General features: G+C 37.0%; 1 protein-coding gene across 4 annotated transcripts in view; it reads left to right on the top strand.

Annotated features, from left to right (window-relative positions):
* Positions 1 to 15826, top strand: part of Znrf2 (zinc and ring finger 2) — a 148224-nt gene that overhangs the window by 30943 nt on the left and 101455 nt on the right. For all 4 annotated transcript variants that reach the window (XR_015449308.1, XR_001183124.3, XM_013070273.3 and 1 more), the window contains exon 2: positions 14269 to 14364. Coding sequence is in view for 2 of the 4 variants with exons in the window: in XM_013070273.3 (XP_012925727.1) it covers positions 14269 to 14364 (96 nt within the window). In the remaining 2 variants the exon portion in view is untranslated. The remainder of the gene's footprint in view (positions 1 to 14268; positions 14365 to 15826) is intronic.

Raw genomic sequence — 15826 nt, 5'->3', positions numbered from 1 at the left:
TTCAAAGAAAATGCAGTTAATTCCTATGAGCAGTGGGCTCTATTAATTGTAGTTATGATTATTGGTAATTAGAATTCCCTAATCCTTAATTGTACCACTTAAGTCTGTAGAACTCAGGCCAACTACAAAATTCATTTATGCACCCAGGTAGATATTTATTCAGACTTCAGATCTAGATAGATGGGAAAGATAGACTATATAGAATGATATATCTGCCTCACGGTATCATCAGTCTTGGGAGATAAGATCTATATGGAAGAAATATTAATGATATCTCAGATGAGAAATATCAATAAAAGAAATATAGTAGGTCATAGAAGGACATTTTTAGTCGTTTTAAAAGGTTTCACTGAGATGGAGAGACTTGATCTGGGCTTGAAGGGATGGAAACAAAGTTTTAATAAAATAAGAGAAAACCAAAGTGCATTGATGTAATCAAGTATGCAGGTGTAAAGAGCATGTTCTCTTGGGAAAAAAATGATTAAATGGCTACACCAAATGATAGAAGAAAATGAGAAGAGCTTAGTATAAGGAAAGATGCCATGTATGTGTGTAATACTGTAATGTAAAGAAGTACTAAGCCAGGATGCTATGGCAGAATGCTTGAGAGTTGAGAGTTACCTATGATTTCTTTCCACTTAGACCTATATTCTTTTTAAGTTGGCAGTCTAACCGAGAGAGTCTGTAGGCTCCTTTTGTTTGCTATTCTTTAGTTCCATTATTGAAGATAGGAAATGGCCACTGCCATACCTGAGGAGTTCTGCATGACCTGATATAGCAAATGGAAGTTATTGGTTGTTACAAACCTGCTAAATACATTTGTCTTTAACTTGTTCCATTGTTTGCCATATTCAGTTTGTATATACTGAGGGAAACTTTAAGCCTGTTGGTTTATTTCCTTCTAGAAATTGTTAGTCTATTAGATTATCTGACATCACAGAATAAAGCAAACTCTGTTTTAGTGGCAGTGTAAAAGAGCAGTGGGGGAAACTTGATGTTTCTGGCTTTGAGTAGAGAACATTAATAACCAGTGGGTAATAAAAGGCTGATGACCTGTGGGGTGGGGGCAGAACATTTGGATTGTTATAAAAGGTTAAAGTAGCAGAGTCCAAAATCCTGGCAATCTATTCTATTTCTACAGCCGCCCGGATAGTATAGTACCGGATTATATTTCTGTTCTTTCTCTGGTAGTATTTAGAGGATAGCGCTTCCAGTATGACTGTTTTTGATGTTTTATTTTGTTTATAGCTTTTGATAGTTCTTATAACTGAGTAAGTTGCATTTAGATAACATGTTTGTTGTGATAGAATGATGACTTAATATGTAAATCTCATTAATAGGGCCAGGTGCTTTTTTTCTGTCATCCTCCAACAGCTTCTGATTCTGGGAGCAATTTTTCTACTACTGGAAAAAAACCCTCACTTTTGTTTTTCCTGCTTATAGGTGTATTCACCAGCACAGGTTTAGGTTTAATCCTTTTTTGCTTGTGGTTGATTTCTAGGAGAACACAATGTACAAATACTGAATAAAAGTAGGGTTGGGCCACTAGAGATAAAAAATCTTTTTGCCTTAGTCATCAACAATGGAAAAAGTGCTTGGTATTTACATGCACTGGTGCTGATGCTTTATTTTACAGTATGGAATAACTTTGATGCAGCAGATAGGCCTCATCATCATGGAAAGTTTTTCTTTAATCCATAGAAGTCTGAATTTTGTTATTAAAGAATGCCTTGCATATTGAGGGAAATTTGAATAAACAGTAGCCACTGTTTACTGAATACACAGTATGTTTCAGGTACATTATATACATTATAATCTTTAGTCTTCATTGGATTGCCAGTTTGTAAGTGGTATTATCAATGTTTTATGTAGAAGAAATTCAGGTCTGGAAGACTTAAATGCTGTAGCTTAAATAGAACTAGAATTTGTGCCCAGATCTTTTGGAGTTTAAAATCCATATTTTCACTAGATGGTTAAGGCTAAAAAGGAGGTAGACATGTAAGTAAATAATCCATGTGCTGTGTTGAAGAAACACAAAGGGAGGGAATGATTAAATCTCCTTTGGAGTGGAGCATTTAGAGAAAGATTCCTGGTATGAGGTGCCACCTTCGCAGCATTTTGGTGACAAGCTAAGGGACTTTTAGGATAGGAGAGAAAGAGTGATGACATGAGGGCTTGGAGGGATTATGTGTTGTGGCATAGTTACATATTTATTTAACCATAGGTTGGCTCTTCCTGAATTTTTTTGTTTTGATTTATCTCTTGGTTGGGTCCTCAGTCTTTGAGTATCCGAGGATATGTTTCTTGAATTGCACTTCTTTTCCTTCTAAGAGTTTAGAATGCTCCCCCCTGCCCAATGTGTCCCAAGTAATAGCTATACATACATTATTCCATAAAGAATTCCTAGGTCTTCCTTCTCCCTTCTTTCCCTATACATTGCTGTTTTGACTTAGACTACTAGCTTCTAGACTTTCTACACAGTTATCTGAGGATTTCCCTTCACTGCATTCCTATGAGGGATCTATTTGCTCTTATTTTAGTGGAATATATTCTCTAGAAATTCTTGAAAGTGTGCATAGAAAGTAAAGTTTTTGATATTTTGCTTCTCTGGAAAAAAATGTATGTATTAATCAGATATGAAAATGTAAGTAGTTTATGCCAGGGGTTTAGCTCAGTGGTGCCGCCCCTTCCTCCCAAGCACAAGATCCTGAGTTTGATCCCCAGTACAGGAAAATGTATGTAGTTTAGCTATAAGTGAAATGAGTTTTCATTCAGAATTTTGTATTTGTCTTCTAGCTTCAAGTGTTGTTGCTGCAATGATCAGTGCTTTTTCTGGTTCTGAAAAACAACTGAACCTAGACTCTCAAAATTTAGTAATATCATAAAAGACAGAAAGGTTTGGGAGACTTTTAGATATTTTACTTTGATCATTTTTTGGGAAAACTTTGTATTTTTATTTCTAATGCTGTGTTATTTCACAGTAATGTACCTGAGTATGCTATTTATTTGCATTTGTTTCTTTTACAGTCTTTCAGGTTGTATGTATGAACTTCAGTTTGGGAAAATACATTACATTATGTCTTTGATAGTTTCTTTCTCTTTATTCAGTTCTATGCTTATACTTGGTTGGTTGCATATTAGACCACTAGACCACTTGGACTGAGGTTCTGCTTTTATTATCTCCTCTCTTGACTTTTGGTTCTATTTCCTGAGAGATTGAAATGCTGGGTAGGGTAATGGTTAAGGACTTAGGATCTATACCCAGAACACTGTGTGAGTTCTGTTGCAACCAATTTCTAGTTGTATGATGATATACAAGTTAGTTACCCTTCCTAATTTTCATTGTAAAATATTAGTGCCTAATTCAAAGGATGTCTAGGAGTCAGTTAATTCAAAGAACTTTGATAAATTCCTGGTAAATATTTATTATCATTTGGCAGCATTAGTACTTAAATTAATATTCCAACTTTTTGTGTGATTTTATTAATTTTCAAGAGCTTTCTTTTGGTTCTCTGGTACTATTTTATAGTCTATTCTTGTTTAATGGATATACTATCATCTTAAATGATTGGGATAATTGAGGGAATCTGGAATAGCATTTAACGGAAACCAAAACAAGTAAAGAGAACAAAAATCAAATAAATAGGAAAAAAGCCCCAAATGAATAGAAATCTTAAAATTAGTTATATTATGTGGATGGGCAGAAGGCACTGTTAAAGTTTCCTTCTGTTGCTTTTATTGACTTAATCTGTTCTGTGTGGTGTGATCAATATACAGTGAATACTTAAATTTTAAGAATTACTACAAAAAAGACACATTGCCATTAATCTCTCACAGACACACCCCCCCACCAGTTTCAAACTCACTTGTCCATCATTCTTGGCACTCTTTTGGGCAGTTCTGGAAGACTTCTTTTGTGAGTGTCTTTATGAGATATGATGAAAAATATAATGAATGCTGCTGCCAAGTACCAGCTGATGAAAGGGCAGACTGGTAAAAACATTACAGTGTGTTCTCATGCACCTTACTCACTCATCTGGCACCATGGAACTTCTGTCTCTTCCCCAAAGTCAAAATGACAAAGATAGATGTTTTGAATTGACATTGAGGCAGCCAGCAATGTGTAACTAAAAACACTCAGGGAAGAGGACTTCCAGCACTGCTTCAGAAACTGGCAAGAATGATGGGATAAATTGTGTTTCAAGTGAAGAGGAGGCTTTTGAGGGTGATTAATGGCAATGTATCTTTTACTGTAATAAATTATTTTAAACATTTTTTGACCAGACCTCATATTTCTTTGTTTGCTGTCTCATGTTAGAGGCTTTTTCCAAAATTCCTCATGATTAGGGTTCAAATTATGTTTGTCATGAGTGTGTGTGTGTGTGTGTGTGTGTGTGTGTACCATGTCCTTTGTTTATCACAGGGTGTACATGATGTCAGCTTGACCTTTTTGGGTTTTTTTTTTTTTTTTTTGGTTGTGGGCTTTTGTTTTTTGATTTTTTTGGTACCAGGGATTGAACTTGGGTCCTTGCGCTTGTGGGGCAGGTGGCGGAACCACTGAGCTAAATCCTTGGCCCTTTTTGTTTTGTTTTTTTGAGACAAGGTCTCGCTATATAGCTCAGGCTGCCCTTGAATTCACTATGTAGTCTAGGCTGGCCTTGAACTCAAGGCCATCCTCCTATCTCAGTCTTCCAAGTGCTGGGATTACAAGCATTTGCCACCATGCCTGGCAGCTCAACCTTTTTTTTGGTGATACTAAGTTTGAACATTTAAGGTGATGGAAGCCAGTAAAGGTACCTTTTTCTCTTTGTTAAGAAAGTGATATTGGTCAATATTTTTAGAATGTGCAGTTATTTGTAGGTAATATTTGCATTCTTTTAAAACTATAACATACTATGTATTACGTATTTTGATTCTCAGATTGCCCAAAGTTTGCCAAAAGGACCCCTTTCAAGGTGACTTCTGTGCCTGTTTAATATGTCCATATCAGTTTTTTGGGGGCAGTTCTTACCTTTTTTTAATTAGTATATGTTTGCAATACATAATATAAATGTAGTTGTTATGGATATAGATCTTCTCTTGAGCCTTTTTACTTTATTTCTTTTTTTACAACTTCATAGTACTTCTTTTTTTTTTTTTTTTTGGTACCAGGGATCGAACTCAGGTCCTTGTGCTTGCAAGGCAAGCAACGGAACCACTGAGCTAAATCCCTGGCCCTATAGTACTTCTTTTGTGTAGATGCACCATGGTTTATGAACTGAATCTCTTTATGTTGTTTGATCACTTAAATTGTTTCCAATATTGTGTGGTTTCACACAGTGCCATGGTAAATTACTGTGCATATTTTTGGTGTTTGGTATTTTGGTGTTTTTTTTTATTGTTGGCGATCATACCTTCAGTATAGGTTCTTAAAACTGGATCAGAAGAAAAGTGCTTGTGGAGTTTGGTTAGATAATGCCAAATTACCCTTCTGTAGAAAATGTAGAATTTTGCAGACCTACCAGTATTATATGAAAGCACCTGTTTACCCACATCCTCAACAGATTTTGAGTTTTTGCTCATCTGGGATGAGAAATGACACATCAGTGTAGACATAAAGAAGAGCCTACGGAGGCTGGGTATTTAGTTCAGTGGTGCCCATGCCTGCCTTGCAAGGGCAAGGTCCTGAGTTCGATCCCTGGTACCAAAAAAAAAAGGAGAGCCTAGGGAGAGAAAACTTGTCTTTGTCTGTACATAGAGCCACTTGGATTTCTAGTTAACACAGTGAATTAAACATTTTTTTTTCTTTCCTTCCTTTTTAAACTCACTAAAACAAGAATAAAAAAATACACTGTGCAGGTGTTCTTGATGAAATGTCTGTGTAGAACTTTTGCCCATTTTTCCAACAGTATTTGGTTAGTTATAAGAGTTCTTTAAGTATGTTAAGTATAGTGTCCTTTTGTGTTTAATGTGTTTTGCAAATATTTTAACATTTGTCTTTTGACTTTGTTTCTGGTATATGTTGCCATGGTAAATTTTTTTCTATTGCATGATGCTTAAGAGAAAGGCCCTAAAAATGCTGCCTGGAAGCTTTATGTGCAAGTCTAGGGCTTATCGGTAGGCATAATCCTTGATGTTTTGTTCTGTAGAACTTTTGACTGAAGAGTCTGCTTCTTTCCTAAAGGGTAGAGATGGAGGCTATAGAGAGGGGCTTTTTCCAGTATGCAGATATTTATTCCTGTTTTCTTCCCTGCCCACTCTTTTGCCTAGTTTCCTCAATCTGAATCTTTGGTTCAATAAACAGTAAACCTCTGTTTTCTTCAGGCAGTAGGGTGTGTGATAGTTGATTGATCATATTCTTGGATTGGGGACCTAGAAATCTGTTTTTGGTCTTTCCGTCAATCCATTTTTACCACATTTTCACAATTGTCTTGGGAAGTCATGAAGCTATAGATTCCAGAACTTTGAGAATTATATAGTGATAATCACTTTACTTTTACAGTACTTAGGATGTGTGTTTTATTGATTCCTTCATGTGTTTTCCTTTCTTTTGCTGCTGACTTCTTAGGTTCTTTATCTCATCTTTAAAAAATTGTATTTATTCTCATTTTAGTGGGCTTGAGGAGAAGAAAGGAACATGTGTTTAATTCATAGTATTGAACTAGAAATCCAGATGGTACTGTGTAAATACTATTCTTTCTACATAGCTCCTATTTTGTGGTTGAGTCAGTGGCTCTCAGTGAAGCTTTTTAGGTTCACAATCTTCTGTTTAAATAGGTGTTGTGTGCCAGTACTCAGATGGTCCTCATCAGTAGCTGTAAATTGGCCATCTCTTTCTCCTTTTTAATACCTTGTTTGTCTTCAGTGAAGCAAGTTTGTTTTTGTTTTTTTTTAATTCCAGGGAAAAGTTTTGTTACATGATCTCAAAATCTAGTTACTTTGTAGATCTGTCTTCTTCCTGGTTGATCAAATTTCATTATAGTTTATGTTGTCTGTACTTAATGATTAGTGTGTGTGTGGGGGGGGTTATTTCAGTTGAGATGAATCCTGGTGTATTTTTTTTTTTATTAAATTCTTTTATTGGTACATTGTAGGTATACAACACAATTACATTTTTCACTGGGAATTGTACCTTTACATAATGCATCTTGGTTCTTATTTTTTCCCCATTCCTAGCCCTCCCTTCACGCTCTCCACCCTTCCCTATTTACAAAGACTTTATTTCCATTTTTTCCATTTCTCATCATTTTTCCTTTCCCTTCTTTCCTTTCCCCTGCCCCTCCCAATACCCCTATCCCTTTGGACCTTTTCTTCCTATTTTACATTTTCAATTATTCATTCTAATCATTGGTACATTTTAGGCATACAGTATAATGACATTCATCATTGGAAATTTGCACCTTTACATAGTCTCTCTTGGTTCTTATTTTTCACCCTTGTCCAGCCCTCCCTTCAACCCCTCCATTCCTCCCTATTTACAAAGATTTTGTTCCTAGTTTTCCATTTTCTCCTATTAATCCCATTCCCTTCTATCCTTTTCTCTAGCCCTCCCACTTCCTTCCCCTTTGCCCCTTTTCTTCCTGTTTCACATTACCTATTATACATTTAGTCCTTATTTACACTTTCAGTTTCTCACACCAGAGAAACTATTCGGAATTTATTCATGTGTGTCCTATTTATTTCACTTAAGAGTATTGGCTCAGTGTGCATCCACTTAGCTATAAATGTCTCTAATTTCTCATTTTTTATGGCTGAATAGTAGTCCATTTTATAAAAAAACCACATTTTCTTTATCCAGTCTCCAGTTGATGGTCATTTGGGCTGTTTCCAAGTTTTAGCTATCACAAACTGTGCTGCTATGAACATGGGTACACATATATCTCTGTGGTATGATTCTTTTAATTCTTTGGGGAAGATCCCCAGCAGTGGAATAGCGGTGTCAAATGGGACTTCCAGTCCTAGTTCTTTGAGGTATCTCCATACTGATTTCCACAGAGGTTGCACCAGTCGACACTCCCACCAGCAGTGGAGCAGGGTTCCTCTTTCTCCACAGCCCCGACAGCATTTGTTATTGGTTGATTTTATGATAGCAGCCATTCTTTCTGGAGTGAAGTGGAATCTCAGCATTGTTTTCATTTGCATCTCTCGAAGGACCAGTGATGTTGACCATTTTTTCATGTATTTATTTGCTATTTCTACTTCTTTGTCTGAGAAATGTCTGTTCATTTCAGATGCCCATTTTTGGATTGGGTCTTTAAATTTGGGAGATCTGATATTTTTAAGTTCTTTATAGATTTGAGATAGTAGACCTTTGTCTGAGGAAGAGGAGGTGAAGATTTTTTTCCCACATTGTGGGTTGTCTCTTCACACTGCTGGTGGTTTCTCTTGCTGTGCAGAAGCCTTTTAATAAGAAGAGATCCCACTTGCTGTTTGTGCTAGTTCACAGGCAACTGAGGTTTTGTTCATAAAATCTTTTCCTACACTGATGTCTTCAAGGGTTCTACCTAACCTTTGTTCCAACTGGTTCAGACTTTCTATTTTAATATTTAGATTAAAGATCTTGATTTTAGATTTTGATTTTAGTTTAGTGCATGGTGAGAGATACAGGTCTAGTTTTAATCTTTGGCAAGTTGAAGCCCAATTTTTCCAGCACCATTTATTAAAGAGGCTATCTTTCCTCCAGTGAGGGTGTTTGGCTCCCTTATCGAAGATGAGATGGCTGAGTGTGTCTGGCGTTGTTTCTGCATCTTCTAATCTGTTCCACTGGTCCTCAAGTCTGTTTCTTTGCCAGTACCATGCTGTTTTTATCACAGTAGCTTTGTAGTAGAGTTGCAGGTTGGGGATTGTGATACCCCCTGCCATGTCTCTGTTACCTAGAATTGCTTTTGCTATTCTGGGTCTCTTCTTGTTCCAAATGAATTTTTGGATTGTTTTCTCAAGGTCTATGAAGTATGCTGCTGGGATCTCAATTGGAATTGCATTATATCTATATAGCAGTTTTGGAAGTATGGCCATTTTCACTATATTAATCCTTCCTACCCAGGAGCAGGGGATCTCTTTCCATTTTCTAATATCATCTTCAGCCTCTCTTTTCAGAGTGCCATAGTTTTCAGAGAAGAGGTCTTTGATTTCTTTTGTTAGGATGATTCCTAGGTATTTCAGTTTTTTGGATGCTATTGTGAAAGGAATTATTTGCCCTATTTCTCTCTCAGTGAGTCTGTCATTGGTGTAGAGGAAGGCTATTGATTTTTGTGTGTTAAGCTTGTAAGCAGCTACTTGACTGAATTTGGTTATTAAGTCTAGAAGACTTTTGGTGGAGTTCTTGGGGTCTTCTGTATACAGTATCATGTCATCTGCAAATAATGACAGTTTGACTTCTTCATTTCCTATCTTTATTCCTTTTATTTCTTTCTCTTGTCTAATTGCCATGGCTAATGTTTCCAGAACTGTATTGAACAAGAGTGGTGATAGTGGACATCCTTGTCTTGTTCCTGATTTGAGTGTGAAGGATTTCAGTTTTTGACCATTTAATATGATATTGGCTGTTGGGTTTTCATAGATGGCTTCTATCAGTTTGAGGTAGAGACCATCTATTCCAATTTTTTGTAGGGTTTTTATCATAAATGCATGTTGGATTTTGTCAAATGCTTTTTCTGCGTCTATGGAGGTAATCATATGGTTTTTGTCCTTGGCTCTATTGATATATTGTATTACATTAATTGATTTTCCTATATTGAACCATCCCTGCATCCCTGGGATGAATCCCACTTGATCAGGGTGTATGATCTTCTTGATGATCTTCTGCATTCTGTTTGCCGTTATCTTATTAAGGATTTTTGCATCTGTGTTCATTAGTGAGATTGGCCTATAGTTCTCTTTTTCAGTTGGGTCTTTCTCTGCTTTGGGGATCAAGGTGATGCTTGCTTCCAGGAATGAATTTGGAAGTATTGCTTCCCTTTCAATTTCATTGAAGAGTTTAAACAGTAGTGGCAGCAGTTCCTCTCTAAATGTCTTACAGAATTCAGCAGTGAAGCCATCAGGGCCCAGGCTTTTCTTAGTTGATAAGTTTTTAATTACATTTTCAATTTCATTGGTTGATACTGGGTTGTTCAGAGTTTTTAGGTTTTCTTTGTTCAACTTTGGTAATTCATATGTATGTAGGAATCTGTCCATTTCTTCTGTGTTGTCCATCTTATTGGTGTATAGGTTCTGGAAGTAGGTATTGACAGTCCTCTGTATTTCTGCTGGGTCTGTTGTGATTTCACCCTTTTCATTCCTAATTGCATGGATTTGGGCCTTTTCTTTCCTTTTTCTGACCAGGTTGGCTAAAGGTTTGTCAATTTTGTTGATTCTTTTGAAGAACCAACTCTTGGCTTCATTGATTTTTTTGTATCGTTCTCTTAGTCTCCATTGCACTGATTTCTCCTCTGATCTTTATAATTTCCTCCCTTGTATGAGCTTTGGGGTTGTCCTGCTCTTCTTTTTCTAGAAGCTTGAGGTTCAGCATCAGGTTGTTTAATTGGGCTCGTTCTGTTTTCCTAATATGCGTGTTCACTGCTATGAATTTCCCTCGTAAGACTGCTTTCATTGTGTCCCATAGATTCCGATATGTTGTATTGTCATTGTCATTTAATTGAAGGAACTGTCTGATTTCTTCTTTAATTTCCTCTGTGACCCATTGGTTATTTAGAAGTGTGTTGTTCAATTTCCACGTGTTTATGAAATTTTTTGAGTTTCTTTTGCTGTGGATCTCCAATTTCGTCGCACTATGGTCTGATAATATACAGGGGATAACTTCAATTCCTTTGCACTTACTTGAACATGTTCTATGTATGAGTATGTGGTCTATTTTGGAGAATGACCCATGTACAGCTGAGAAGAATGTGTATTCTAATTGTGTGGGGTGGAAGACTCTGTAAACATCTGTTAAGTTCATTTGTTCAAGAGTTCGATTGAGTTCTAGTATTTCATTACTTATTTTTAGTCTAGTTGATCTATCTATTTGTGACAGTGGGGTGTTGAGGTCCCCCACTCCAATTGTATTAGTGCATATATGACTTTTCATGTCTGTTAGTATTTGTTTTATATAGTTGGGTGGACCAGTCAGTGTTTCGTGAATAGATATTTATGATTGTCATCTCTTCCTCTTGGATTCTTCCCTTTACAAGGATTTGGTGTCCTTCTTCATCTCTCTTAATCAGTGTTGGTTTGAAATCTGCTTAATCTGCAAAGAGGGTAGCTACTCCTGCTTTTTTTCGGGTTCCTGTTGCAAGGAATATTGTTTTCCACCCTTTAACTTTCAGTCTATGAGTTTCCTTTTGAATTAAATGTGTTCCTTGTATGCAGCATATTGTTGGATTTTGCTTCTTGACCCATTTTGCCAGTCTGTTTCTTTTGATTGGTGAATTGAGACCATTAACATTGATGGTTATAACTGAAACGTATTGACTTGTCATTGCCATGACGTTTTCTTTTTGTTGGGTTCTCCCCCTTTCCATTTAATTTCTTGTCATGCCAGATGGGTTCATTCTGCTCTGCTTCCTGGGGTTGTGATCCTCAATGTGTGTTCCTAGGATATTGTGTAAAATTCTTTGGAGTGCTGGTTTGGTATTCACGAAGTTCCTAAGGTGCTCTTTGTCATGAAAGTATCTTATTTCTCCATCCATTTTGAAAGATAGTTTTGCAGGGTACGTCAGTCTGGTTTGGAGGCTGTTTTCTTTTAGGGCTTGGAATATGTCACTCCAAGCTCTTCTTGCCTTGATAGTTTGTGTTGAGAAGTCTGCTGTGATTCTGATGGGCTTTCCTTTGTTTATGATTTGTTTCTTTCCTCTGACTGCTTGGAGAACTTTGTTCTTCTGTTGTGTTTCTGGAATCTTAACAATTATATGCCTATGTGTAGATTTTTTTTGATCAAGGCTATTTGGAGTCCTATATGCCTCCCTTATTGTATGTCAAGCTCCTTTCCCCTGCTTGGGAAGTTTTCTGCTATTATTTCTGTGAAGAGATTTTTTATGTCATCTCCACTCTCTCCTGTTTCTTCATTGAGCCCAATCAGTCTTATGTTATTCTTCTTTGCATCATCTAGCAGCTTCTGGATTGATTTCTCATGTTCCCTTATAATTTTGAAGCAATTTTTCTTTTCCTGGTCACTAATTGCAGTCTTATCTTCTATATCTGAAATTCTGTCCTCACATTGGCTCATTCTGCTGTGTAGACTTTCAGTGGAGTTTTTCATGTCCTGGAAATCTATTTGCATCTGTTTTATGGATTCCATTTGTTTCTTATGTTGGGATTCCATCATGTTCCTGAGCTCCTCTCTAGATTTATTAATCATGTCTTGCAGTAGGGGCACAATTTCTCCTGTTATCTGAGAAATTATTTCTGATTTCATTTTTTCCCGATCCCCTTTTGCTGCCAGTTCATTGGGTCCAGATGGTTGAGTATCAGAGTGTTCCATCTCATTTCCCTTTGGGGTTGCTGTAGGTGATCTGGAAGTCAGGTTTTGAGACTTATTTATGTGTTTTCTCATTTCGACTGTGGCGGGGGGCTGTTAGCGCCTGCACACATTGCCTCTTCTGAGCTGGAAGAGGTGGGACAGGGGTCTAGAGCAGCGGTAGGAATGGTGGCCCAGAAGCCCTTTCCTGTGAGCTGGGAGCAGCGGGAGGAATGGTGACTGGGAAGTCCCTTCCTCTGGACCAGGAGCAGTGGGATGGTGGCTCAGAAGCCCCTACCTCTGGGCCTGGAGCAGCAGGACTCAGTACCTTGGTCTGGTGATTTGGTGTCCTCTGCGTCTTTGTAGTGTGGAACCAGGTCACTGCCTGTCTGCAGCGGGCTGATTCGGTGAATTCCCTGCGACTGGGGACCTCGGTAGGGTGTGGGCAGACCTGCCTGTGTGCAGTGGGGTGATTCGGCGTTTTCTGGGAGACTCAGGACCTCGGTAGGGCATGCACAGCCCTGCCTGTCTGTAGCGGGGTGTTTTGGCGTCTTCCGCGCGACTCGAATCCTGGTGTTTTAATCAGCTTTTTATCACTATGACCAAAATCCCAGACATTCACAAATTAAAGGTTTATTTGGTTTGTGGTTTCAGGGGATTCAGTCTATGGTGGGCTGGCTCCAAGGCAGAAATATCATGACAGATGGGTTTAGCAAAGCTGCTTAGCAGGTGTTGAAATTGACTGCAAAGCCTGCCTTGGTTGGAAGCCATTTTCTATTTGCATTTTGACTTTAGTAGCATGTTGTGGCAGAGAGACCAGTGCATTAGTCAGTTTTTTGTTTCTATAATGAAATTCCCAATGCTGGGTAACTTTATAAAGACAAGTTTCTTTAGCTCACAGTTCTGGAGGTTCAAGGGCATGACGTTAGCATCAGTCTGGCTGTGGTGATAACTGCATGGTTGGTTGCTTGTGCCTCTGCCCGAGCATGTGCATAGGCAAAAGATCATAGTGCCAGACAGGAAGCCAGAGAAGAGGTCAGGCTCAGGAGTTTATAGCAACTTGCTCTCCTCAGAACTATCCCTGGAGTCCCTTGAGAGATAACTTTATCCCTCTAGCAGACACCTCTTCACAGTGCCACCAATTCACCACCACCAGATTGGAGATGAAGCTTCCAATTCATGAACTCTTGGACAACAAACTGAAACCATATCCAAACCCTAGCAGCCAAAGATGTAAACACCAGGAGTCTTAAATTATGGACCTATTTTTGTTGTTCTGATAGCTTCCATATTCTTCACAAGTTAAGTTTGTTTTTTGTGGGGGTTTTTTTGGTACTGGGGATTGAACTTGGGTCTTTGAGCTTGTGAGACAGGCAGTGCACAAGTTAAGTTTTTAAAATAATGATTAGGTAGAATACTCTCTAAGGTACTGTGCAGCTGTAAAACATTGGACTTACAGTGTATCATACCAAGTTGAGAAAGTTAATTTCTTCAAGGGTGGTTAGAATCTAAAGCTATTATTACATGAAATTATATGTATTCGTAAATGTAAAAAGTTACAAATGAGAATGACTGGACTCGTACATTAGAAAGAGATATGGGAGTTTTGTCCTGGAGTTTGCCCTTCTCATTCGAACTTGTTTTGATGATGGGATGATCTTCATAAACTGATTTAAGTCCAATACTATACAATATTATAGTCACAAACTTTTTCCAATTTGATTTGCACATAAGTACTATAATTCATTACTGTAAGTGTAACAAGTGCTAAAAGCTTTTGGTCTTCCATGCTTTTTAAAAACCATAGTTGGATATTCTGAAGAGTTAAATAACCTGAGTTTCTTTTACTTTTTTAGGATTTAAGTGCCCTGTATGCTCAAAATTTGTACCCTCAGATGAAATGGATTTGCATCTTGTGATGTGTTTAACAAAGCCAAGAATAACCTATAATGGTAAGTCCAACTCTTTAAAATAATACTTTAAATTAGAATTACCTTAAATTTTGTGAATTTTCATAATTTAAATGTCAAGGAACCTTGTTTCCTAGTCTGTTAAAGCAGTCATTCTCAAACTCTGGTCTCAGGACCATTTAAAAACACTTTTTAAAATACATTGAGAAGTTCAAAGAGTTTTTGTTTATTAGATTAAATCTATTATATTTATTATTAGAAATGAATACAGAAATTTTTACTCAATTTAAACATAATGTCATTATATTGACAAATTTTTAAGTGAAAAATAGGATCATTTTCTAAAACAAGTAGTACTTACTGATGAGAGTGGCATTGTCATATTTTTGCAAATTCTTAAATATCTGGCTCAGTGGCAGACAATGCTCCCATCTTTTCTGCATTCAGGTTGTTGTGAGTTGGCATGTCGCATATCCCCTGGCAAACCTTACTCTTACACTGCAGAGGATGGGAATGGAAAAGGCAAATGATGGCTTGGTATAATTATAAAAAATTTTTTTGCCTTGTTAAATTAAGAGGCTCTCAAAGATTTCCTCACTTCTGTACACCAGGAGATTATTTGGACCACACTTTGAGAATTGTTACATTGAAATAAAATATTTTAGATCAGGCCTATCAAAAAAGTATTGTTTATAGTTACTCATTTTCAGAAGTTAGCATGCATGGTTGAAATCATACCTTTTTTTTGTTTGTTCTTACTTAAGAGTATAATAAATGAAAGACAAATATTTAGGAATAGAAAACAAAAGTTTATTCAATAAATAGAATAAATAGAAGGCTGATAGAGGAAAAGAAAGATGTGAAAGAGATACCAAAATTCCATGCATCCCATGCGTGTCTGTCTGTCTTTCTCCCCACAGACAAATAAAAATTTTATTCTGTGAGCTGTGGGGCTAACTGTGAGTTTGGTTAGGTCTAGAGCTTTGGGCTATGCTGTTCTTTCCTGACAAACATTTCTAGATATTTAGGGCTAAGAGATATTTTCAGTGTACCCTGGCATGCTTTGGAATAAAATTGGACAAAAAACCCCAAATAATGACAAATAAATGGAATAAAATAAAGGAAGAGTGAAAGGTTTTTTTCCCCCAAAAGTTTATAAATAGAAACAGGAGCTAAAAGGAATTAAGAGATGATGTGTATCAGTTTCCTACAATGAATGTATTATGCATCAGAACATATACTAATAAAAAGAGAAAAACCAAATTTAAGAAAAATTAAAGATTTTTAGATGTTAAATTTAGTTTGATATATATTGAATAGAAAGAGTACCATAAACAGTAAAGCCAATTAAAAGATTGGCTGAATTTTAAAAAGTGTTTTTTGAGCATCTGTTAATGTATTAGGTACTATGTTAGGAACTAGGGCTGTAATTATGAAAAAAAACATGGTAGAGCCTACAGCTCACCTAGTAGTCACTGACTTCTCTGAGCTAAGAATTATTTGT

The sequence above is a fragment of the Heterocephalus glaber genome, unplaced genomic scaffold (genome assembly GCF_053883595.1).
Source record: "Heterocephalus glaber isolate CG9 unplaced genomic scaffold, H.glaber_assembly_v1.0 deba00000676, whole genome shotgun sequence".
NCBI classification, from domain to species: Eukaryota; Metazoa; Chordata; class Mammalia; order Rodentia; family Bathyergidae; genus Heterocephalus; species Heterocephalus glaber.
This window is presented reverse-complemented; position numbering and strand designations above follow the sequence as displayed.